This window comes from Geospiza fortis, unplaced genomic scaffold (assembly GCF_000277835.1).
Source record: "Geospiza fortis unplaced genomic scaffold, GeoFor_1.0 scaffold130, whole genome shotgun sequence".
In the NCBI taxonomy this organism is placed as follows: domain Eukaryota; kingdom Metazoa; phylum Chordata; class Aves; order Passeriformes; family Thraupidae; genus Geospiza; species Geospiza fortis.
In genome coordinates, this window is record NW_005054300.1 from 14,900,140 (window position 1) to 14,925,256 (window position 25,117).

A 25,117-nucleotide genomic window follows, 5' to 3' on the forward strand; every position below is an offset into this window, starting at 1 on the left:
AATTTATTTATAAGTAACTCACATCTTTCCTATTACTGTTAATTTATTTTCTCATTATGTTTGCACCTATATACTCAAAATTACTGATCTACAAATTAAAAAGAGGCACAGGAATAGCAACATGATTATGCTGTATGCTGCATATTGCATTATCCCTTTGAAACAGGAGAATGCATAGGCATATACAAAAGGAGCACTTTTAGGGCTGTACAAACCACCAGGAGCAACCCCTCCACCTTGGAGAGGAGTCAATGTGTCAGTGACTGCAGACAGTGGAAGAGTCATCAGAAGTATGACCACAGTTAAATAAATCAAAACCCACACCTCACACGCCCCTGTAGCTATAATAGGTTGCAACTGGAAAAATATGCAAAAAAAATATTCCATAGGAAATGGAACAAGAGCTTGCAACAGCCCACTGTCTCCCAAAACCAATCACAGCCAGCATTTCTGTGCATACCCTCTGACTCAGGCTGGGATCTAATGGAAGAGGGATAAAACAAGTATCCACCTCAAGCATAATAAGGAAGGAGGCTATAAATTCCCAACCAATTACTCAAACCTCATCAGGATGTGAGCCCAGAGCTTCCTCCAGCTCATGCCAGAATGGATGTGGTTTTCCAACTGTGTAGACAAGGAAATCCTCAATGCTGTTAGTCCATCCCATACATTTTGTTTACATTCAGATTCAAGGAATAGGACCAAAGAGGCAGCATTCATACAGGAAATATTTATGACAACTGAAGGCAGATGGAGGTGGAGGCAGCATGGCTTTAGCTCCAAGCCTGTTGAGATGCCTCTTCTCCCCCTCCTGCTATCAGCAGGCACAGGAACAGTCCTGAGGCAGAGAAAGTGAGAGGAGCCTTCTGACACAACAGGGTACTCACAACCCATGGAAAACTGGCAGCTCTCCTCAATCCTGGCTGCCACTGCCCGTTCAGCTGCTGCAGGTTATCCTTCCCAGAATGCAACCACTGCCCCATCAAACCATTTTACATAGAGAGCCTAGGTATGTGCAACATGGCACATGATCAAATGCAAAACCACAACAGAAAAACAGGAACATCCTCAGAACATTGCAAGTCTCTTCCTAGCTGGCACTAAGAAAGCTCTGCTTCATCTGCATATATTCTAGTGCCAGATACATACAGAAAAAAAAAAAGAAAAAAATGTCTGCCTGTAATACCTGTATATTTTACAGACAAAAGACAAGTTTATATTGTAGCAGATGCATATCCCACAAAGCAGCAAGTCAAGATCACACAGCATCTTCTATCCCTGCTATCCAATTACTCAGCTTGCACACTCATGCATGAAACCTGATAAATTTTAATCATTTTAAAATTCATTTTTTGATTATTGCTTCTGCAACTTTTGTGAGATTAGATTCTGAAAGCAAAAGTGAGACACAAATAAGGACAAATTCAAGAAAACATAAACTAGTGCTATTTTCTTGTGTTAATAATCAAATGTACATAAATAGTCTCACTAGTGATTTTCTGTATATAAATTAAAAGTCTACACAATTTTGACTTTTTTCTGGAACACATAATACAAAAGCTTGAACAATTAATTCTAAAGCATAAAATGCATTCATATACTTTGTAAATGCCCCTTGCATTGAATAAAACAACCAATATATCTAAATTGGCTTTATTCAAATTCCTACTAGTTATTTCATACTTTGTACCTAGACAAACTTCTGGGTCAGAATTCTTTAGCTGAATCACACAAGAACCTCCATGAAGCATGCAAGCATTTATCATTCAGTACATGTAGAATTAGGCTGTACAGACATTGCAAAAAGCAGCACTGTATCACCCAATAACTTTGTTTTCATAGCTTTATGCAGTGTATCTTTTGTTATGACAGCCGCAAAATCACCCCATTACTCAGCCCTCTCCTCCCTGCTCAGCATTACATCCCTGTTCCCCTTTTGCCCACATCCATTCACACATGCCCTGCTACCCTGGCAAAATCTGAAGATCCGTATTAGCTTTGGTACTGGCATTCACTTTTTTGTTCCCTCACAATCAGGCTTACAGCACTTTCCTCCTCAGTAATACCAGTGCTAGAGTCTGCATCCTCAGTATTATTTGTTTCAGCTACTGCACTTTCCCCTTTGCTGCCTTTCATCATCAACTCCAGCCCATGTCACCAAAAACTGTCTTCTCTTCCACTGGCAGAGCCCTGAGGTTGACCAGACTCCCCTTATTTAAACATCCACATACTGCCTCCATGCAGGTCTTCTGCCCTGCACTTGCCTCTGGTTGCTGGGGAGTTCACCTCATTAAGAGTCACCAAAGAACTGCCAAAAGCACCCAATATACCCTGTCAAGACGAAGCAGAACCAATGGCGCCATCTTTTCCAAGTCAGGCATTTTCCAACAGGAGCAATTATGTCATCCAGGTGGAAGAATAACATGGGAAGGATTTTAGAGTAGAAAACACTGAGTAACTAAAAGAGAGAACAGGGTGAGATGAACCTTGCATAGACACCAATTACTCCCTCCCCTCAGGCAGAGGCTCAGCAAGTGACCTTGTAGTAGTACAGCTGGGAAAAGCAACTTCCAGAAGTGTTTCACCACGTTGTAGGCAGTTACATTTATTTCCTCACAACTGCATAAGCTAAATGGGGAATTTCAGAGCCACATTTTAAAATAACTCAAAACGTTTTAGCATATTCATTAGACAGCTGTGTAAATTCTGTCTCCTGCCATTCTTCTGATCACTCCAACAGGAAATGCCACTCTGTAAGCTGGCACTTCTGCAAAGCAAATGTGATATTGTATCGACAGCAGACTAGTCAGTGCAAACCTCTGACTCAGTGCTTTTTGGCAGCTTCAACAACTGCCTCAGGAATAGGGCAAGGAGGAGCCAAACCAAAGGTAAAAACCATTATGTTTCCTTCCCTGAAGTTAAGAAAATCTACCTCCAACAAAACCAGGGCTTTATTCTAAGAGTTTTCAAAGACGGTCTAATATGCTTTGGTGCCTACAATATTAAGATCTTCACATAGATGCAAGTATATACAACATCATTACAAGTGCAAGAACAGATGAAGAATTCTCTTCCAAAACACCAAGATCCACACTCAATGCTTTTTCCTGCAAGAATTTAATCAACCTCAAGAAAAGCAAACAGGATTATGTCTACTTGAAGACCTGTCTAAAATTTTATGGTTCACATTCCTATTTACACGCACTTAGTAAGGCATCTTCCAATGCTGGATAGATTTCCAAGTACAGTAAATTCATTACATGCAAACAGAGGCAGCTTTAAGACTTGAAAATTATAGCCAACAAAATCTGTAAAGCAGAGTTGGAAAGTTTTCACTTTCTCCTACATAAATCATACTCAAGAAGCAAAAGTTGATAGACAAGTTGAATATTCATACAGAATTTAGACATTTAGAAGACTTGCATGCAGAGAGAGATTTTTGAGCCTTCAGGCTGCAAGTGTTTCATGAAGGAATTGGCATGAACTTAAAATACAATCTAAGTAAATGTATCAAAATGGCAAATCACAAAGAAGCCAGCCTTGCACGTGTCCTCTCAACATTCACCACTTGCACTTTATCCCTGTTGTTAATTACGAATACAGAAGGTGCACATGGTTCAGAGCCAAGGAAAATCCTTCTGTGTTTTTGCAGTAAACTCTTAAGTCTGAGTATCCAATATCATAAAAAGGTAAGTAATAGGAATAACATTATAATTTATTTACTAGAATGCCATAAGTCTGCCATAAATTGTTACCTTCCTACATAAAGCTGGCAAAAAGCCCAATTAAGATGCCATTAAGAATACAGAAATAAATATTGAACAATGCCAATAAGAGAGCAGATTCCATAGACCTTGGTCCCTTGAAAGCCGGAAAGAAGCTATCCTTCACAGACAAGTTTATCAGAGTACAATGACAACATTCAATCCATTTTGTAGAACTATGTCAGAAATTATAAAGTCAAAACTCAGTTAGAAAAATAGTTAAATTAAAAGCTGAGAGGAGACCAGATAAACATAATGGCAATGACATTGTCAGAATTGTTTGGATGCCATTCCAAAAACAAAGAATTCAAAATGCAATCATCAGACATGGGCCTAAAGAGATTAAATTTTTTGGCTAGGTCTTATATTACCAAACAGCCTTCTGAGCAATAAATCACATAATCCAGGAGTTTCTGCATTGCAGCTGCACCTACATTCTGAGAAGTCTTCAACACTGAGACTGCACTTTCCCAGGTACAGATCCAACCTGTTTTCCCCTGGTCCATGCTGCACCATGACAGCAGAGAACAGGGCACGTCCCCCAGGCGGTGCCAGCTGTCACACGGGCAGTGGCACGGGGACAAATCCCTGAGCTGCACACAGCTGCAGCAGAACCCACTGCCCAATGCACTGCATTCCCAGAGGGGGTGAAAAACCATTAACACCCTACCTCTGCCTTTAGGCTTTTTACAGTTCATATAAAGTGGAAGTTCCCTTCAACAGTGAATGTTGCTCACCAGTGGACTGTGGTCAAAACATGCTTACATAGTTTTGGAGCTGATCCATATTTGAGGTAGCTGTGTTTTTAAAAAATTAAATACCAGTCCAGGCACTCAGATTTCTTATTTTCTCAATATAACTGTGTGTGGTCTCAGGGCTTCACTCTAATTGAGATTAACCCATTATCTTCTTATTAAGGAAGAGGGAAAGGTAGTATCCAAATGTCTCAAGTTCTCAATTTGATCATTTTCAGCTACTTAGTACTACCACCTCTTCCAAGACTGTATTTTCTCCCTATTTTCTTTAGCAGCTTCAGCTTCCCACTGCACTATCAGCCTGACTGAATGCAAAAAAGCCCATCTGAAGTTTCTGAGGAGAGACAGTTGAAGTTACACTGAGTGCCACAACTCAGTTCCTGCCTCAGACAGAGTATGGTTTTTGCATGTCTCAACAAATAAGCCAATAATTAGATATAACTATAAATTTAGTAGCTGCTAGTATCTCACACATTAATAAAAAAATAAATACAACATTCTACAATCCCACTTAAACCAAATATCTAGGTAAAAGCTGTAGCTACTCATCCATGAAGGCACACTGTGCTGGGAAGGATCTCAATAAAAGCACCCATTTTCATACATGCAAAGACTGTGTTGCATGGGGCTACGGACATGAGAGGTTTTTAGCAGTTTTTTATCTTTTGGTCTCCAAAGAACAGCAGATGCCACCACACCAGAATTACTATAATGAGAAATGGGGGAAGACTGATATTAGCCAGCTGCTCTGGGTGCACAGGCATGCTGAACAGACTGGTTTCTGGAGGCTCAGGACACTTGCAGATCTAGAGTTAAAACTTACTCCATGCTCAGAGGGGGTAAGTAAGGGGGAAAAACTTACCTCATGCTTATATCCATGTAAGGATATGGAGCCAGGAACACTTCTGCCATCTGGGATTCACTCAGAAACATGCTCAGGGCCATTAAGGTGTAAATCTCATCCCTCTACAGCTTCAGTGTCTGCCTCCAAACTGGGACCTGAGAATTTCCGTACAGTAAGGCTACAAGGCAGGTTTCATAACTTCCACTCCTTTTTACTTCTTTTCCATGGCACCATAATTTTTCTTTTAACGTATATAATCTTTCACTTCTTAGACCATGGATTTTAAAGACTTAAAGCCTGTGCCTAATTAAGGGTCACCTCTTAATTTTCATTCACTCTGTGCTTATCATTTTAACTGATACAGGCGGCAGAGCACAGAAATAGATGAAAATCTCACATGGAAAAGTCTTTAAGTTATGTAGCTTTCCAACTCAGCAGTTGCCAGAAAATGTGATATTTGAATCAAAAGGCATACCAGACTTCTCAATTACCTTACTTCAAAGTAAAAGGCATTGACATTTATGATTAACAGGAAAGAAGATACTGTGATGCTTGTATTACCGAGTGGGACCACAGCTGTGCCAAGCTTACCTGCTTCTGTTAAAACCCCAATCATCTAGTAAAGCCAAGGCCTGCAAATAGGACCAGCAGCACACTCTGGCATCATACAGGCTTCTCTGCTTTCTGTGACATACTGGATTCTTACCTTCTTCCATAAAGCTTGAAAAAAAACCCAAGAAATTCTGTTCATGCTTTTAGCTTGGAATTTACATAGGTCATTTGTATTTAGGAAGCCCTTCCATCAAATTCAAACTAAAAAAATATCCTCCTTGTACTGTCGCCCTTTCAAAGTTGTGTCATTTAAAAAGCTGCTTTTCCAAGAGACATACAACAATTACATAATTTCATCTTCCATTTTTACCAAATAAACTTCTTGTTCCTGTTGTGGACTTGATTATGCTCATTTTACGACAAATATTTGTTTCCTTTAGTATCTGAGGCTCATCTTAAAAAAGTGGAACTTGCACAGCAGTCCACTAGCCTTCAAACGCTCCAAAGAAACACAAGTGGCAAGCTGTTTAAGGTACTGTTTTTCTAAAACCAGAGAGAAATATTTTGACTTTGGACAAAATGCTAGATTTTGTCCACTCAAGTCAGCAAAATAAGTGTTTGGACAACAAACCAAAACCAATAGTGATGTGCCACAAACTTTTCCTATTTACACTGGATAAAAAGAGGGTACTGGACACTGACCAAGCAAATGTAAAAAGAGTTCTTTTTTTCTAGCAACTTTTCAATCCCAACTTTCAACTTCTATCCAAGTCTCCCACCCTCTTTACTGCAATTCATCATCCTGAACAACATGGTACCTGCTGGGGTTTTTTGCCTTCTCTGCTCCTCATCTTTTAAACAAGGAATTTTGAATTCAAACATTCAACCCCATGAAGGTTCATAGCTGCTACTCTTCACTCCTTTTCTGCTGAAGTTTCAATCTCTTCCTTGTGAAGGCAGCAAAAACAAAAGGTGACGAATTTCTCTGTATATAGCAATTTATCCTTCCATAAATCAGGCCTGTGACTAACATAATTTCTGATATTGTTGGGTTTACTGAAGCCTGAGGAGTATTTGCAGGCCATTCCTTGTGCCCATTCAGGATTCTACTTTCCCTTACCAAGGCTAGAGCATTCTCCAGTTCCACACAACTTCTGCACCGCCCCCCCCATTTTGTGGGACGTGGGATATGCACATCTTGGCCTGTGTGACTTCCATGAGCTGATGCTAAAGTGCAGCCCCTGGATCTCAGTTTCTGGCAGGTGGGTTTTTGTCACTCCCTCTCCTCCTGAACAAATTTACACAATACACATATTCAGAAGAGCACACAAGAGTAAAGAAGAAAGTGATCTTACTTGAGCAATACAAAGGAGGCCTTCGCTGAAGCTGAAAAGGCAGAGTTATGGGGCACAAAGAGAATGAGGAATAAATGTGGGTGAAAAATTGAATAATGTTTGGTAGGCACTTATGTGGTCTGACATTTTTCATCCTCACAGTCTCCAATACTCAACTTTCCAATGAAATGCAGAATTTGCTTCTTTTCTAAGTTCATTCACAGCTCTCAGTAATTACACGTGTGCATTTATGCTTGAGATTATTTTAAATTCTGAGCTTCTTGCCAGAAATTTCATTGTGGGTAAACACCTTTAAGTACCTAAAGCCAAATTTGTGTTAAGTATAATATTTCTTGTTCCTCTTTCTTTCCTGGAGTGCTTCCATGTGCTCATACACAACTGCTATGCTCCACTTAACTGATGACTGATGTTCTTCACATCCATACACATTTTTTCTGAGACGTACCGTGCCCAGTTCTAGCTTCCTATTACTATGTACCATACTGAAATTTTAGCAACTGCTGCTGCATTACATGTGGCTGGTTTAGATCTCTATTTTACAGTGATCATAGAACAACTAATTAAGCAGGTATTGTTTGACATTTCTTAGCAAGGACTCTCTGAAACTTTAAAAAAGGGGAAATTAATTATAGCTACTCAAAATCGGAGACATCTGTCCTGAACTTGTGAGACGCTTTTTTTTTTGTTCCAATAAAAAGATCCTTTAAAGGAAAATATACAAACCTAGGAAATTATCAGAGCTTAATATACAATTTTTAAAAAATATAATCATATAAGCATCTTGTAATCTTCCATTACCCCCCAGGATCTGTACGTAGATAAAAACAAAATAGTATTTCTGGTACTAGAGAATAACAGCCCTGTAAGGCACAAAAGTACTTTTGGCTGTGAATTGTTTGGGGATTGGTTTTTTTTCCTTCATTAATTCTTAATCTCTGTGGAAAACTTCTGTTAGTCCAAGATTTTCCTTAAAATGAAGAGAAAATTTCATCTCTGGAAAAAGTCTACTCCAGGGATTACAAATCCCTGGCAATCTTAGGTTTTTAAACTCATTAACCTCCTCAGACTGGTGTTGGGAGGCTTTCAGTACTTCCAGAACTAAACAGCAAACAGTGAAATGCTGAGATGTCACCGATGACAATGAATGGCCTCGGACCTGGAGCGCTGGAAAGGGCCCAGCTCTGGCCAAGCATTTGCTACATTTACATTGAATTCTTGGACTGGATTCTAAATTCAGGCTTTGGCACTGGCCCATTTGTATCCCTAGCAGTAATAAATTATGCAGTTAAGAATTTCATACTGTTTTAAGAACCTCAGCTGACAGTACCTCCAATACGAACCGAGAGTTCTCAGAACATCATGGAACAAGTGCTTCAGTCCTGATCAGATAAAATTACTTAAGTACAAGTTCAGATTTGATATGACTGAGAATATTTGCTAGATGCATTTAAAAAAATGTGAGAACCTTGTAAATATACATGGTGTTATTTCTTTTCTGGAATGAGAAAACACCTCTATTACACTCCTTCACTTCCAATTCCCAGGAAAGATCTACAGCTGGTGAGCTCGATATTGAGAGCCTCCACAGGACTCCTATAGCAAAACCTACACAGAGCTGAAGTTCCACTGGGGGGCTGTGGGGGAAATGGTTGTAATATTGAGACTTATTTTAAGTCTGCATTATGATAAAACTTCATAGCAAAGTGTCAGGAAGGTTCCTTACTGAGTAATAATTAAAGGAATAAAAAAATAAGAAGCCCTACAATCCGTCAGACAAAGTAATATGCAGGCTGCCAAGGACGATGCACCCAAGATTAGATGGATACCCACAGCCACCATCCTCCAGTCCTGCAACCATATCTCACTTTTTTCCATATGATTCATACATTACCTGGAATTTATCATTTACCCCCAGCGTCCACGCACCATTAGAACACCAGAGGGATCTGTGTACAAACACTAAGCTGCATATCATAATGAATTACTGAAGAATGCACCAGCCCTGCATGACATGTATCCAAAATTACACAGAGACAATACACTAAAAGTTTATTGTATTTATACAAAGTTGTGGAACAGCTGCTCTTTGCAAAAGGAACAAAGCACTGGGTGAAAAGAGGAAAAATTTGGGTAAACAAACTGATGTTCAGCTGCACAAAAATAAGTATTTTAAGTCTATGATGATAAAAGTATTTCATTGGAGAATAACTCCTCGAAGCATTTAGCCACTAAAACAGAAAAAATAAAACTGCTACAAAGTCCTGAACAAAAGCAATACAGCAAAGCTTTTTATATGGTATCTATTAATGCAATGTATCACAGTACTGTAATTTAGATGAAAAATTTAAAAAATTAAAAGAAATACTAAATTTGTGCTAAATAAAGTCTTCTGAATGGTTTTGGCTGTACAACTACATAAATGCCACACACAAAGACCTGAGCTATGAGAATGCTAGGATTTGTGGATTAATATCTAAAAAATTATTGAAAAATAAAAGCCACTCCAGGTATTCCTACCAGAAGTTTTTACGTAGCACTGCCTAAAGGAATTTGCTCAACCTTGATTTCCTACTAGGAAAATACAAAGCAGAAAACTTCTGGTTTAGGCATTATCCCATCAGTGAGCTGTAGTTTAAGTACATATAGCATAAATGTTTACTACTGAAGTTCTGAAGTAAAAAAGCTTCTTCCAAACAGGTTAAAAGAGCTACATTATTATAGAACCCAGGTAATCAGAAAATTATCTGGATAAATTAAGCAATAGCTAGGGTGTGACTGCTCACCAAGGCTGCACACTGGCAGCTCCAGCTGAAGCCACACTTCAGCCAGCTCACCACCCACAGAAGCCCAGGAGTTCAGAGCTCCTCTAAGCCACAGGTTATTTCTGCTACACTGATCAACCAGCTCCTACCTAGAGACCTCCTTCCTGGACTAAGCCTAATCCTGGTCTCATTCAGACCTAGCTGTGGAAGTACCCATTAGGCTCGTAAGGAGGACAGTACAGGAAGAAAGTGAGATACCTAATCCTCTTGTGGAGAAAAAAAGCCTGAGTCTTCAAAATGAGACTGAAAATTTATATTGTGATTTAATGTTTTACAGCTCAGTCGGCCAACACTGTAGAGGTGCAGTAACATTGAACATCAGCCTGCTCTATTGCAAAAAACTATTTCAGACCTCTCTCTGCAAAGCAGAATAGTCTAAGATATCACCAATGTATTTCTCATGTAAACATACAGAACCTCTATCAAACCTTCTCTGCCTTCTGCTAATCAGTTTTGACAAAATTTGGCCACTAACCAGGATCTACGAATTAATTAAGTCAATATAGCAACAGGCCTCCAAATCATAATGGTCACTTCAGAAGAAAGAAAAACTTGGAAAGAGGGAATTATAGTCTCTATGTAACTTATGTCCATGTATACCCCAGTCTGTATTGAGAGGATAGATTTCAGATGAGGTAAAAGAAAACAGCATTAAAATGCTAAGTCCAAAACCCCTGCACTGAAGAGTTCAGGGAACTCCACAACACAACAGGCACACTGATAAAAAAAACCCAGTGTAGCAATGGCCTAGAAAGGCATGAATGCACCAGGCACTTAAAAAATTACATAATATTCAACATTTTCTTTTCACTGTCTTCTTACAGACCAGTTGTGATCTGTATTGCTCTCAGCTTGCCACTTCTTTCTTTCATTCCAATGCTCAAAAGCTGTGCTAAATTTCCCAAGGGCTCATCACTCAGCGAGCAAGCCTGTTCCAATGTGCTAGTGTGTCTGCTGAAATAGCTACTTCCACAAATAAACCACACAAAATTCCTAACAAATCTACAGTTACAGAAGAAAACAGAAGAATTATTAAAACCAATGAAACATATTAAATAGCTGACCACAGTTTCTACAGTAATTTAGCAGCTACATCACTTGTCATGCAATCAACCGATTTAGGGGGTTTGCAGAATTTATTATATTTCTACAAATGAGAAGCATATTTAATCTCCTATTCTTGCATGCTATCCACAATATATTACAGGGATTAAAATTAAATTAATGCACTCTAATAGAAGAGCACATTGTATAAAGAGCTAAACTTTGGTGTAATTTTTCATAACAGATTTGGTCATATTTATATATATAAAATGTGTATTTTACATGAATATTTATATAGCCATACCCTAGAAATGGAAACATTCAGATACTACAGCTCAGCAGAGAGTAGAACTGACGTACACAGAATTTTAAGATCAACAAATTAACTTCTAATATGGAAACAACTCCTGAAAACTATAAACACTTGTCAAAATAAGATTCCTGACAAAGCAGCATGAATCAAGCTGTTAACTGCCTTTGGTTTTGACATTACAAGACAAAATAAAATATAAGACTAAAAGCTAAAATATTTCTTACCTGACCAAAAAAAAAAAATTGCTCCTGCATCATCCTTGCCCTTCCCCTAGCTATTGAAACTGTATTAGTGTTTTGAAAGTACTCCAATTTGGGGAAAAGTATATTTTCCTGAAAATCATTTATCAAAAATGGAATTAAATTCTCTCTGCTACAAAAAGACAACAAACATTTATGTTAATCTCACAAACCACCTAAAACCTTCCGTTTCAGAGATGCAAATTCAAGTGAGACAAACAAGAATGCTCCTTCCAACCTGCATGTGACAGAGGTTTGTTGGGATTTTTAAACTACAAAACAAAGTGAAACTTAAGCAGCATGAAATAAAAGAACAGAGAATGCTAAAAAAAATTATAGACAAGGATGGAATTTGACTTAAAGGTACATAATGAGATGGATTTTTTTTTTAAGCTGGATAAAGATCTAGCTACTAAGCTCCCAAAAAGCTCTATGGCCTACTTTCTCTACTTGTTCCAAAGTCACACCAAAAGGGCCAGGCACCTGCACATTTCCCCAGAGACTGCACATCAGCAGCCTTCTCTCAGACACACGCCCCACAGCACAGGCAGTGACACAGAAATCATGTCAGAGTGGTGCCATAATAAAATGGGAATGTGTGCTGAGGAGCCCTGCCAAACCAAAACCTGGAGCCGCGAGCAGACACCCTCCATTAATCTCCTCACTGCCATTTCTTCTCTAATCTAATTCACTTCTTCCCAGCATTTATACTGTTTACCTTTTCATGCCTCCTAAAACAGGTAATACAATTCAATTTTTACAGTCATTTTTACATTCCTATTCCCAGTGATGCAATCACTACCTTGAAAATATTGCTGAGAATTTAAACAAGGTAATTTTGCTAACAAAAAAGGCTGCATAGAGATTTTGTATTCTTCTTATACAAATTTGGGGGCAAAACTGAGTTGGCACCATACCTCCCCTGATTTTTGTTTTGCCTAACAGCTTTCGAAATTTAAAAGATAAATGATTTTTCTGAAACTGAGTTCATTTTTGTTTCAAACACTGTCAACCCATTTATTTTCAAACAAACCCATAAAGGGAATGGTGTGTTTCTCACATGTTGGACTAAATACATTTGCCTTTTATTAATAATGAAAAAAGTTATTTTTTAGCAATGGAACAGAAAAAAAGCATTTCAAACTACCCCCTTAACCCTCTGATTTAAAAACAAGATTAAAAAAAAGTAAAAAGCCTAACACCAAGATTAGCCTTCTGATAGCAGTATGCCCCAAAGAACCTGACATGTTATATAATGCACTATATGTTTTCTTTGGCTCAGATTCTTTCACCTGTTCTCCCCTGGCATTGCTAGCACTACCAGATGGATCCATTTTAGATTTAATTAATTTACCCTGTCTCCTAGGACTTCCAAGAAGTAAAGCATGGACAAGAACCCTGGTCCTTTCCTTTCTTGGATACAGAAAAAGAATCTAGACAGTGAGAGATTTTCCTTTTAAGAACAGAATACAACATTCACAAATAAGCATCTCAGGAGAACACGTGCTGCTCAAAGAAGCTAAAAATAGTAAAACCAACAAGCATATGTTTAACTGGGAACCCTCCTAGAGCCTAAAAGTAACATTATTCTTTAAATCCAACATGGGTATGGGAACTCAAAAACTGTGTTTGATTTTTTTTTTAATGGCAATGAAGCAAGCATATTCCAAGTATCTGCATATAAAGTCAATATCATGTACTGCTTGTTGAACTAGACAGAATCCCTCCTTCTTGTCATCAGCCTTCATTCCCTCCACCACATTATTTTTCTCTCCTTAAAAATTCCTCAATATACTACAGGTAAAATTTCATCCCATCCAAATTAAAGCTTTTTTTTTTTAATTCCTGTTATTCTCTGTTCATGTAAAAAATAAATCTACACAGGAACTTGGATCAGCAGAGCAACTTATAACTACCTGTAGCTCTTCAAAATAGTAACTGCCCTAAAGGACTCATGAACTACATTCCCTTCATAAATTTAACAAAAGAGGTGAGTGGACGCATGTTAACTATATCATCTGCTTATCTTAATCACTAGGTTGCTTTACATGGGCTGGGACAAACCAGTTCTTCGACAGTCCTCCTCCTCTCCTGGCTTTCTCCTTATTATCTGCTTTTACAGCATAAGATGCATGGGGCAGAGCATTACCCCTTGGTCAAAGCTGGTAAGAGGATCTGGCACAACTAAGCCAGCAAAACCAGCTGGCCTCAGCATACTGCAACAGAAAAATAGTTCAGATCTTCTAAATTGCTAAGTCAAATTCTGAAGGCACAATGCTCCTTATACAGGGTGGAATGTTTCACAACCATATCCTGGAGCTCTAGTAATGAATTTTCCCACTTGCATAAAATGCTACAAAAAACTTAAGCTTTTTAGCCCTCTAAACAGAACTTCAATGATACAGAAGCACTGACACACAGCACAGGAATTAGTTTTACTTAAAATGTATCGATACAAAACACAAACCAGCTTGCATCACCTGTAAGAGATTACAATTCTCCAAAGTCTGTCTCCATAGCAGATGCACTGCATCTCTGATATTAAAGCATTTGCACAAAGTTTTAGCTCACAGCTAAACAAGAATCTTAGGTTTTCACCTTCAGAAGTCCAGTGAGATGCTAACTCGACTACATAATCTAATCAAATGCCTGAAGCCAGAGGACAAACAGAAACAATCTAAAATTAAATTCTGCAGACTATAATGATTATTTTTTAAAATATCTTCTATAAATGTAGCATTTGCTAAAAGAGCTACATTGAATTAAAGTTTTTTTTAAATTTAAAATAATTGATTTGTAAGGGTTAGTGCTTGTTTAAAAGAAAGAATGAATCACAGATGTTCGGAGTTGGGATGAACCCAGCAGGGATCACTGAGTCCAACTCTTCAGTGAATGGCCCATACAGGGATTGAGCCCACAAGCTTGGTGCTAACACTGTACTCTGACCAACCAACCGAGCAAATCTCAGTGGCTTTAATCATCTAATACTTTAACTTGATGGTCTTACAAATTAGTAGCAAGCAGCCCAACTAACCCAAATAAACTGACAATGTAAAGCCAGGCATTCACGATCCGCCATCAATATAATTAAAGGGGTGAAGAACCTATACATGCACTTCAGCATTTATACCCACAAGACTAATTCAACCCAGCTGCAGGGACTCCAGGCCCATGAACAGGAGGAGCAGATCAGGTGTGCTGATGGAGCTCATTTCCAACACAGTCTCACCTGAAGGGAATTCACCTAACCATGCTGGGAAAGCTGGAGCTTACTTTCAAAAGTTATCTAGCTACATGCTCCAGTCAACAAAGCCCTGTCCTGCAAAGGACACCATGAGATCAATATTTAGCATGGCAATAATGGAACAACCTCTCTTTTTAAACCTTTCAGCATTCAATTTTTACCTATTAAAGCATTTCTACTCAGTGAAAAGGCCTCAAAACACATAGAAAGGTTTAGGTTTACCACTACCTACCAGTCAACACAGCTCATGTACACCTTGCAGCAAGTCTCACAGTATTGAAGTCTGCATCTCAAGATAGTAAGCCCAGTACTAGAAGATTAAATAAAAACATTTTGCTGCAACAAAACACTTCACTTGCTCTGACAGATTAAATTTCTGTTTAAAAAAAGTTGTAAGTGATGTAACTTAACTTCAACAGGCATTAGATCAAATGAGGTATGGTTTACATTACCTTCATAGCAAATCATAAAATAGATGCAAACACTGCAAAATGCAGCTTGGGCACCTTCACAGAAATAATCATGCAATCAGCTATGATCCAAACCAAGCTGAAATGCCCCTACATTTCAGAGCATTCAGGAGCAGCACAGCTAAAGGCTGGATGACAGTCTGGAGCTCTGTCAATCACCCAGTCACCTCCAACACACCCACCCACACTCCTTAAATCAACTCGCTTTGCAATGTGACCCTCCTCTCAACAAGACTCAGCTACACCCTGGATGATCATTAATGAAGGATTTTAACAATTAGTAACTCAGCAGGTTTGCTTTCTTGCTCCACCTGATGCAAGTCTGGAACCCCTTCTGCAATACCCTTCAGCTGCTGCAAGCAGAAATTGTCAAAACTGCTTATTCTATTTATTTGTGTATAAAAAACACAGACATTCTGTGTCAGCTCTGTTGTTTAAAAAAGTAAAAAAGAAAAGTGTAAAGAACACAAAACCCAAAGAATCACATGGACAGTCAATAAAGACAAAAGTTTGTATACAGTTTTATTAAAGCAACTATAGCCACAGAAATGATAACATTTTTTAAATAAGAGCATGAAAAATTATTTTTAACCTAGTTTTTATTATAGTTATTTCCAAGAGAAATCAGCTCAAAATATATATTTTTTTATTACTGGGTATGTATCAACCTCTTAGCTAAAAGAAAATGAAAATTAAGACTATTAGATGTTAATGCAAGAGACAGTATTGCTTTATGGAGCTTTAAAACAATGCATAACTTTACAAACACTTGACTACCTTCCCCTATTTATATACAGAGAAGCCAGGGGATTAAGTAAACCCAAATCAAGTCCAGAATATGATGTGTAAAGTCAACGTTAAAAAAATAATAATGAACAAACATCTATAGAGAGAAAAAAGTTTTCAAGAGCAATACCTCTTTCTGAAATGAACTGAAACTGACTCAAATCAATTCAGATTAAGACCTTATTAAGATCTTAAATAGAAATTTTGATGTCCAAACAGCAATTTTGTGCAAGTGATGCAAGTTCCACATATTAACCTAAACAACTGCTGTCTAAGTTTTCTTTTAAAATTATGCATAACTTAATAACAAACATAATACCACAAATTGGAAATAAGAAAAAGCAAACACTTTTTTCTGTCATTCCCAGAATCATTCAGTTGGCAACACAGAGATACCACAGTTTTCCTGTTGTACATATCATCCAGGTTAACATTAAAACTTGATCACTTACATCATACAGGCAGAGCTAAAGCTCCACATGTCGGACAGCATTTTCCACTTTTATAAATTAAAATTTTATCATATCCTAGGGACACATTCCAGCAAAGCAACCAAACTTATTTTTGCAAATATCAAAACTGTCAAGTTTTTTGTGTTGTCCTCTTTCAAGAAAAAGAGAGCTGTAATACAAATTCAGCTCTTCTCACAAAAAGACATCAGAAGTTACACATCTAAGGCAGTGTCAAAGGAGGAAAACCAGCATTTAGTCAGGTAAAATTTTGTATGGCTTTAAACCAGAAGCCAGACCCATAAAGGGTGAAAGAAAAGAAGCTTATATCTGAGTCTTAAATAATATGAAAATAATGCAAACATAAAGCCAGTCGTCCCCAAGAATCAGAAGCCTTTAGGTCTAAGTGTATTGTACATATATATATAGTACAAGAAAACTAACACCAAATGCTGGAAAAACTTCCCATATAACAAAACCAATCTATCAAAAGTGCATAATCAAAGCATTAAAAAGATCCCTCATGGGGAAAAAGGTTTGCACTGCATACAGACAGACTCCGCAATATTTTCTCCTACCTAAGCTGTTCCTGTGACTAAAAAGGAGATTTTTGTTCTTCAGTCTTCAAAACCCAAGTGGAGTTTGTCAGCTTCTTTATGAAACAATACTTTTAGTATGATAACCTAGAAAGTGTAAGAACATCACAAACCTTCTGCCTGTTGAACTACAAACTCACTTTCAAAAACAGTGATGTCAAATCACTTCTAGCCAAAGGATTCACCTTATTTGAAGCACCTGAAGTGCTCTGCACCAAATAGGACCACCATAGGTCACAGAGTACCCCAGTACCCCATTCCAATTTCTGTCCTACAGAATATCTGTGCTTAATCCCAGCTAAAATAAATTGAACAGAGTTTATACTAGAAAACTTATGAGATGCTTAAATAAAGAATCATTCTAATACATTTCTCTTTATTTCTGCAATATTAACCTCACCATTTTCAAACAGGTTTTTTAGACATATCTGTATCAATGTTTTTCCTGTACTTAAAATAGAAAATTAATCCAACACCAGTAATGCTAATCTCCCTACTACTAATAATAATAGTATAGCATATTAAAAGTGAGTCACCTTTTTAGTTAAAAAAAAAGAGCTAAGCATTAGATAAAAATGTAAAAGATACCATGAAAAATGAATGAAATATACCCAAGAATGCAAAAATATTTAGTCATGATTTTCTTGGACAAAGGGGAAGCAAAACTGTAGTATAAATTTATTATATAAAGAGCAATACAAAAACAACATGGTAGACCTGTATTTAACAGTTACAGTGGTAAGCTGTTCAGTTGTGTGTGTGACGCTGCAGTTGTTGATGAGGTTACAGCACTCCTCCCCATTTCTGCATCCCAGTTTAGGGTATTTTCTCTACTCTATGTTACCAGTTCTGATATTTAACTTAGGTAAGTGAAGCTCAGGACATGCAAAAAGGTTTCCAGGACTCAGGGCTGCACGTGCACAGGTGTCTGTTCTGCAGGTGATCCATGGGGCAAGGGACCTCTGCCAGTTCCACTAAATGTGCCCTTACTGCAGTTCTAAAAAAAGAGCCAATATTTACCATTGCACACATGAGCTTGCAGGAGAGACACCCTTATTATCAGCCTTTCAAGCACCCAACTTTTGATTCCCCAGCGGAGCCTGGCAGAAGGCATAATTCTTGACTGGAATGGAAACATCCATATGTGACTTTTAAATATTATGTTTCGAATGTTGAAATCTCAGACATAATGGCCACAAACCAAGTAAATACAACTTGCTACAATAAAAGAAAAAAGCTTTTAAAAGCTTAAAATGTTAACATTAGAATATTATTTTTTTAAAAATCTGTTTCATCTAGAACACTGTGAACATCTAGGCCTGAGTCCAAAGCCATTGAAGTTATTAAGACTGCTTCCCTTTATTTCAACAGACCCTGGACAACTCTCTCATTTCTGTACCTCTCAAACAGACAAATACATGCAATATATCATCTCAAAGCAAAGGAACTCAACACATTTCAGTGGCAGCACATTCATTTACACAGAACCATGGATACTATATATGGAAATGAAGTGTTCCTCTCAAAGATGCAAACCCGATGTATTCTCAGGCTATAAATACCATCAGGATTCAAAATGGGCCCTTCCTGACCAGTATGTCTCTGACAGACGTTGAAGGGAGGTATCATTCCTTCTCATTTACTCAGACCCTGCTGCTTTTCCACCCTCCACTGTCACCCAAGGTGACCTGTGTGTCTCGGACAAAGTGCCCACACTGACAAACCAGGAGGTCTAATTTGGAACTGGTGTATTTAGCCCTGTGTAATTTTGCATAAATGCCAGTGTAGTCTTGTGATCTAACAGAGTTTTGCACTCACTTCCCAGTCAGGCATTGTATTCCTGCAAGGAGCAGGGAGCTAGATTCAGTGATGCTTACAGCTCCCTCCCAAGTCAAGCTATTCTATGATTCTAAACCTTCAGCCATGTAGCAGCATACAAACCCATTACAGAAACACAGCTTTTTAAAGTATAGCTCCTTTCCTTTTGCCACTAAAATCATATGTGCAGGAGAAAAATATTTTTTAACCATTAACACCCACACAAAATGTTTCAGCTATCTTTCCCTTAGAAAACCTCTACAAGCTGCATTCACTGTGCCCTCCTCAGACTTCTGATAATTCACTAATTTTCATACATGTAAAATATACACAGTTTTATGCAACGTGACAAGGCATGTTTAGTAGAACCAAAGGGATACCCTGTCCCCCAATTTCATCTAGTGTTATTTTCATGTTTATACCTCCCCAGCGACTGCTGCCCTACCAACTTCACACTACAGGATGCCTTGCTGCTGCTGAACTACAGCCTGAGCCTGCTGAGGAATCATCACCAGCCAGCCCTGAAATTCATATAAGCTTTTGTCCCTCTGAGTTGGATCCCACAGAAGAGGCAATCTCAGAAGGAACGCTTGACTGCTGCTCTGTGCTGCACCTGACTAGAGATTACAGCTTCTTTGTAGGACTTGTCCCAAGAAGGACACTCAATGACTGAGATTCACAATCCACTTTCTTTCAATAATACAGGACATACAAGTACCATCATTGCTGGTTTTAATTATAATCATTAGATCTCATCCCTGCAGAGATTATACTTAGGGCTAGTGCTCTCTAAATGTTCAGTGATTCTGTCTCTGGGGCTGTAAACTGCCCTCATTCCGCATTCAGAAATCCCAATGCATCAAAACTGAGTACACGGATCAGTGTTACTTAAAAGCTTTTTGTTTGCTATTACAGGCATTTCTTCTATTGAGCTAAACTGGGGGGAAAAAGTGAAATCTAATGGTTTTCAACCAGCACTTACAGATTTGCAAACATGAGATTTTCAAGTTCTTTTTGCATGCAGATGTTCTCCTTAAATGTATGTGTTGCAGAGCCTTAAAAATAAGTATGATGATTTTGGTTGAGAATGTTTGGTTTATGGGTTAAATCCTAGTCTATGCATTCTCTTTTCTGCATGCAGAAACCTATTTTAGCATGTGTTTATAAAACGTGAAATCCTTCCTAGGCTCCAGAGAGCCAGAAGTACCTTCCTTTTCAGAGCATGGAAAGCAGCAGCACACACCCCTCCACACCAGCGCCCATCTCTGCGCGTAGAAACGCCACCTGCAAAGGCCTGCGAGCACCTTTTCTCTCAGACCTTGACCTCTCCACCGCAGCACCTCTCAACAGGCAACCTGTCTGGGGAGGCTGTCAGGGAGGGATTGTGTGCAGAGCACCTGACAGCCATGGGACAGGAAGGCCTGAGCCAGGCTGTGCATGTGACCCAGCACAAAATGCATTACAGTCCTGCTAATCCCCTGAGCCTCCCAGTTGTTCACCACATGCTGCTGCCCAGCTCATCCTCATGAGAGTCAAGGTGACGATTCCACGCACAGATTGAAATGAAGGGCTCTCCTGCACTGTGTGTCCACACGTGTCCTCCAATGGACACTCCAACTTGCCTCAAGAGACCGCGCCTCAAATGCTACGCAGGTATTGCTCAGAAACCAACAAGCCTCGCCCACAGCAGAGCCAGCTTGGAATGAATGCTGCTTGTTCTATGGACAACTTAAATTTTTCCACTTACAAGTTTTCTCAGGCTCTAGAATTCTGGGTTGAAATTCTTAACTTTTCAAAGACGACTTCTGCAAATATTTTATTTCCAGCAAAACCAGTTTTTTTTTCTGTTCAAAACAAATGGGAACATTGCTTGGTTTCTACTGAGTAAAAAGCACCATGTAACTTAGTACATTTCAAAAATATGTCGACCAAGGTCAAAGAGGACTATTAGGGCTAGGAAGTTCAGGCTAACAACTGCTACCTGTAATCATAATTTCATTTGATATTGGTACAAGTCCTGGGTTGTGGGGAGGAAAAGCTCATCCAAAACACTGAAAGCATCACAATAAGGATTTATTCTACCTGCCAGAGCCCGATGACATAAGGTAAGAGGTACCCTTCACTGGGGAACCAAGGGGCAGCAATAAAGGGTCTGGTATCATATTCTTCAAAAGGAAACAAATTCCATTTGATTCTGCATTGACCAGCTACAGGAGCTGACTGTGCCCCAAACCTGTGCTCTCTCATTCCACTGCTTCTTCTTCATGGTTTTAGAGTTTGTCCAAAGTCATAACAGATAATGTCAGCAGAAAATGCCCTCCAGGAGCATAGAAAATGTAGAGGCAGATCCATATAATCAAAAGAACTACAGATTGTATAATATGCATTTAGCCCCTCTGTGTACATTATCATGCATATTTATTTTATTTTTCTGCTGTTACCACAAACAAGAACAACTAATGTCAGTGTCCAACCCAATGAAGTTTAATCTCACATTCTACTTTTCAAACACAAACAGAAAATAGTTGGTCAAGGGAGAAAAAACAAACAGTGACCAGACAAGTTCTTTAGCAGTATCTAAGCACTACTAAAAATGCAGATGTAAACACTGAGAAGAAAAACAGCATTTTTCAAGGCTGGTTGCAAATAGACTGTAGCTAATTTTGGAAAATTGCATCTAAAATTATATACCATATTAAATAAAGAAATGCAAGGGCTCTGATAGTAATGACTGTCACATGACATGAAACTGAAAACAAAGGTAAAGATTTATGTTTTCTGGGCAGTTTTTTTTTTTTTAATGCCAATTCACAAAGCAAGTATGGAGCATGAAAATCCTAAAACTTCAACAACCATTTTTAGTACATGATTAAGAGTCATGTTCTCTTCATATACAATTACATAAATTAGATACGGAATTTTAAGGGACAATGCTGATGATTCTGTTAGCTGTTTTCATATTCTTGACTTAAAGTATCTTGACTTTCTTAGCTCCAAGTGAAAAAAAAATTAATGAAATTTCATATCACAAAGTAATAAACTGTTTATATCATGGTTTTAAATTCCAGCTTTAAATTAAATGAGCTGAAGAGCGGGATACTCCAAACAAACCACACTCTAAGTCCTTCTACATAGTCGTTAAAAAGTATTACATCCCAAACAATCATCAACAAATTCATGGAATACAATGTCATGCTTAGAATACAGCAGGGAGAAAAAAAATGAAACTTTTTTGCAGTTCTTTGCAATAACAGATACAGACATGAGTGTCAGCACAGTAACTCTGAATTATTCAGATATATATGTGAATTATTCAATAAGAGGCCACAGAAAGTAGACATGAGGAAGATTTCTTTTAGCTCTCTCACTGGCACTGCTCCTTATGTAGATAGTGAGACGATGCTGGACAGCCCAACTCCCCTGCAACCTGTGGAGCAGCCGAAGAGGCAGCAGAGGAAAGGAAAGCTCCTAACATGCAGAAAACTTCTTCAATCCTGCAGTAGGAGGAGCTACTTCTTCCAAAACTGCTTTTATATCAGGCCCAATAGAGTCAACACAGCATATATACACATTCACAGCTCTCTCCAGCAGCCTCAGCAGCTTTTCCCAACTCAGCAAGCAACAAAATATGTCCTTGATAACAGCAAAGTTTCAGATAATTCCAGTTCCTTCAGTTAGCCTTTATACCCTGAATACTAGAAAAGTGTTTTGCAATAACTAGTTATAACTAACGTCCTTGCACACACAGAATTCCTCCAATTCCCCATTTTATTGTATAAGGAATGCAGGATCAGCCCTTGCAAGTTCTTCATTGCCAGAGTCTTGAAAATCCTTCTAAGTGGAACACATAGGATCTAAAAGGAGACATATATCTCCCCCTACCTGCAGAGCCCTTTATCCTCCTGCCCCAGGGAATGACATTCATGGAACTACTTCAGTCTCAAAGATGAAATAACTGAAATCTTACAACCTGCCATAGCCATAGTACATCAAACTGTTGGGACTGGAAGTGTTTGAACCCCTCAACAAAGCCTATTACTAAACTGCCACATTTAGCCCAAGAGGTTTTAAAAACAATTTGCAAATATCTTTCTGTACTGGTTAAGAAATGACTGATCTGCTTTAACTGACTGCGTCCCAGTAATGGACTATCTGACCAACAGCACCCATCGAGAAACCATGCCTAGAAGTCTGCGTACAAGCCTCTAACTTTTTACTCGCTCAAGGGAAGAAGCATGAGGTAATAACAAGGTAATAACACACAGATTTTTCTTTTTCATCAAGATCCCTGAGAGCCTTTGTAGATTCGTCTCATTCTGCCTCCATTCGTGGAGGCAGAAATGCTAAATACACAACAAAACCAAAGCTTAAGTCTTCACTACTCACCCTTCCTTGAAAATTGCCTTTTACTGCTGTAGGAAATAGTATCTTATTATCACAAATTCATTAGAGCTGTGTCATCATATCTGGCTAGCACCTCTCTAAGATAAAGTTCAGGTTTGGTTTTGAATGGAAAACAAAAAGCCTATAGAAAAGTAGCGATGCCTGATAGAATTCCTGACACTTCAGCACTTAAGGCTGACTTAAAAGCTTTTATTCCTTAACTTTAGCAATCACTCCTTCCATGGACAGGCCAAGCTCACTGTAAGAGTTTAACTCCCAACTGGAATGTTGGAGGTTCATTTAGGCAACCCAAACTACACAACAAAGATTAACTTCTCATGCTCTGACTTTGTTCCTGGTTTCCCCTAAATGCTGGGCCCTCCACAGAGCTGGTGTATGTGCTGTGTGTTAGGGGGGAGGGCACAGGAGAAAGGGGAAGACAGCTCACTGTACGTCAAAGCAAACCAGCAACCTAGCAACCATATATTAAAAGGTGTGTGTGTTTTTGTGGGTGTCTGTGTGCCAGGAATAACTGAAGCAGATATTATTCCATTTGTAATTCAAAAAATGTGAAAAGGGAAGGGGAGAAACTCCAGTTGCTGGTCTATTTTGGGGTCTGTCAAAATCCACTTTCACAATACAGAGTGGTAACACTTTGGATCTCATTTTTCGTAATCAAAAATATAAGTCCGGACTTGAGCAAGTTCTTAGCTTTGGTTTGAAAATAGACCCTTCAAAGCAGAAACTGAACTTATTTCACACACTACGCTTTCTTCCAGCTGGAAATATGCAAAAATCAAAGGGGCAGAAAGGCTGCCTCAAAGACTTCACACTTTGGTTAAGAGAATACTTTCAGATGTACAGCATACTTCTAGATAGATACAATTAATTTAACAAACAGAAATGTCAAACATTCTCAGGGAACAGAACTAGCTTTATAAATATTAACTTGAGTGAGAAATTGACCCTTTCAGTTTTGCCAAAGTTTCTCATTCCACAAGGCAACTGAGTTTAGATCAGGATAAGCAAGTTCCCACCCCATCGCATGCGGCCCCAAGGGTGCACATAAACTTCAGATCTGCCCCGTCCCACTTCACCAGCATGTGCCTCTCGGACAGGCTGTGTCGCACAGCAGGTGTAACTTTCGTGCCACCAGACGAAAACGAGAAGGGGGAACGGGGAGGCGCCGCGGGACTGCATCCACCACCTCACTCTCCAGCTACACTGCCCACGTTGCAGCTCCCAGCAGCCCCAAGCCAAGAGCAGCCAGCACACTGCCATCAGCAGCCCTCAGCCACCTCGCTCAGGTGTCCTGCTCTACGAGGCTGGGCTCCTGCTCCTCCTCAGCACCACCACCGCACCAAACCACCACCGGCAGCAGGAGGGGAAGGGAAGGGAAGGGAAGGGGGAGTTACCTTGTTTTTGACCCCGCAGTGGCAGCACACAGTCCACAGGTACTTGAGGGTCCTCCACAGCAGGATGATAAACAGTCCCCCAAAGAAAGTAACCATGGATGAGGCGAGGAAAGCCCACCACATGCGCTGTCCGCGGCTATCGCAGGGCACCTCCATGGTCACCGGGATGATGAGCGCATCCATCTTGGGCACATTGACGGGGGAGGAGGACGAGTCTGTGTTGAGATTGTTGGCGTTGATATTGTTACTCATTCTAATGCCGCTGCCG

The 25,117-nt window shown here is 39.1% G+C and overlaps 1 protein-coding gene across 14 annotated transcripts in view; it reads right to left on the reverse strand.

The window, feature by feature from the left end:
- KCNMA1 (potassium calcium-activated channel subfamily M alpha 1) overlaps window positions 1-25,111 on the reverse strand; it is a 410,464-nt gene extending 385,353 nt beyond the window's left edge. For 10 of the 14 annotated variants that reach the window (XM_031062173.1, XM_031062129.1, XM_031062158.1 and 7 more), the window contains exon 1: window positions 24,850-25,111. In XM_031062173.1, coding sequence (XP_030918033.1) covers window positions 24,850-25,101 — 252 coding nt within the window. In that variant the 5' untranslated portion in view covers window positions 25,102-25,111. The remainder of the gene's footprint in view (window positions 1-24,849) is intronic. The other 4 variants (XM_031062145.1, XM_031062154.1, XM_031062175.1 and 1 more) reach the window with 1 other exon arrangement.
- Between the last annotated feature and the right edge of the window lie 6 nt (window positions 25,112-25,117).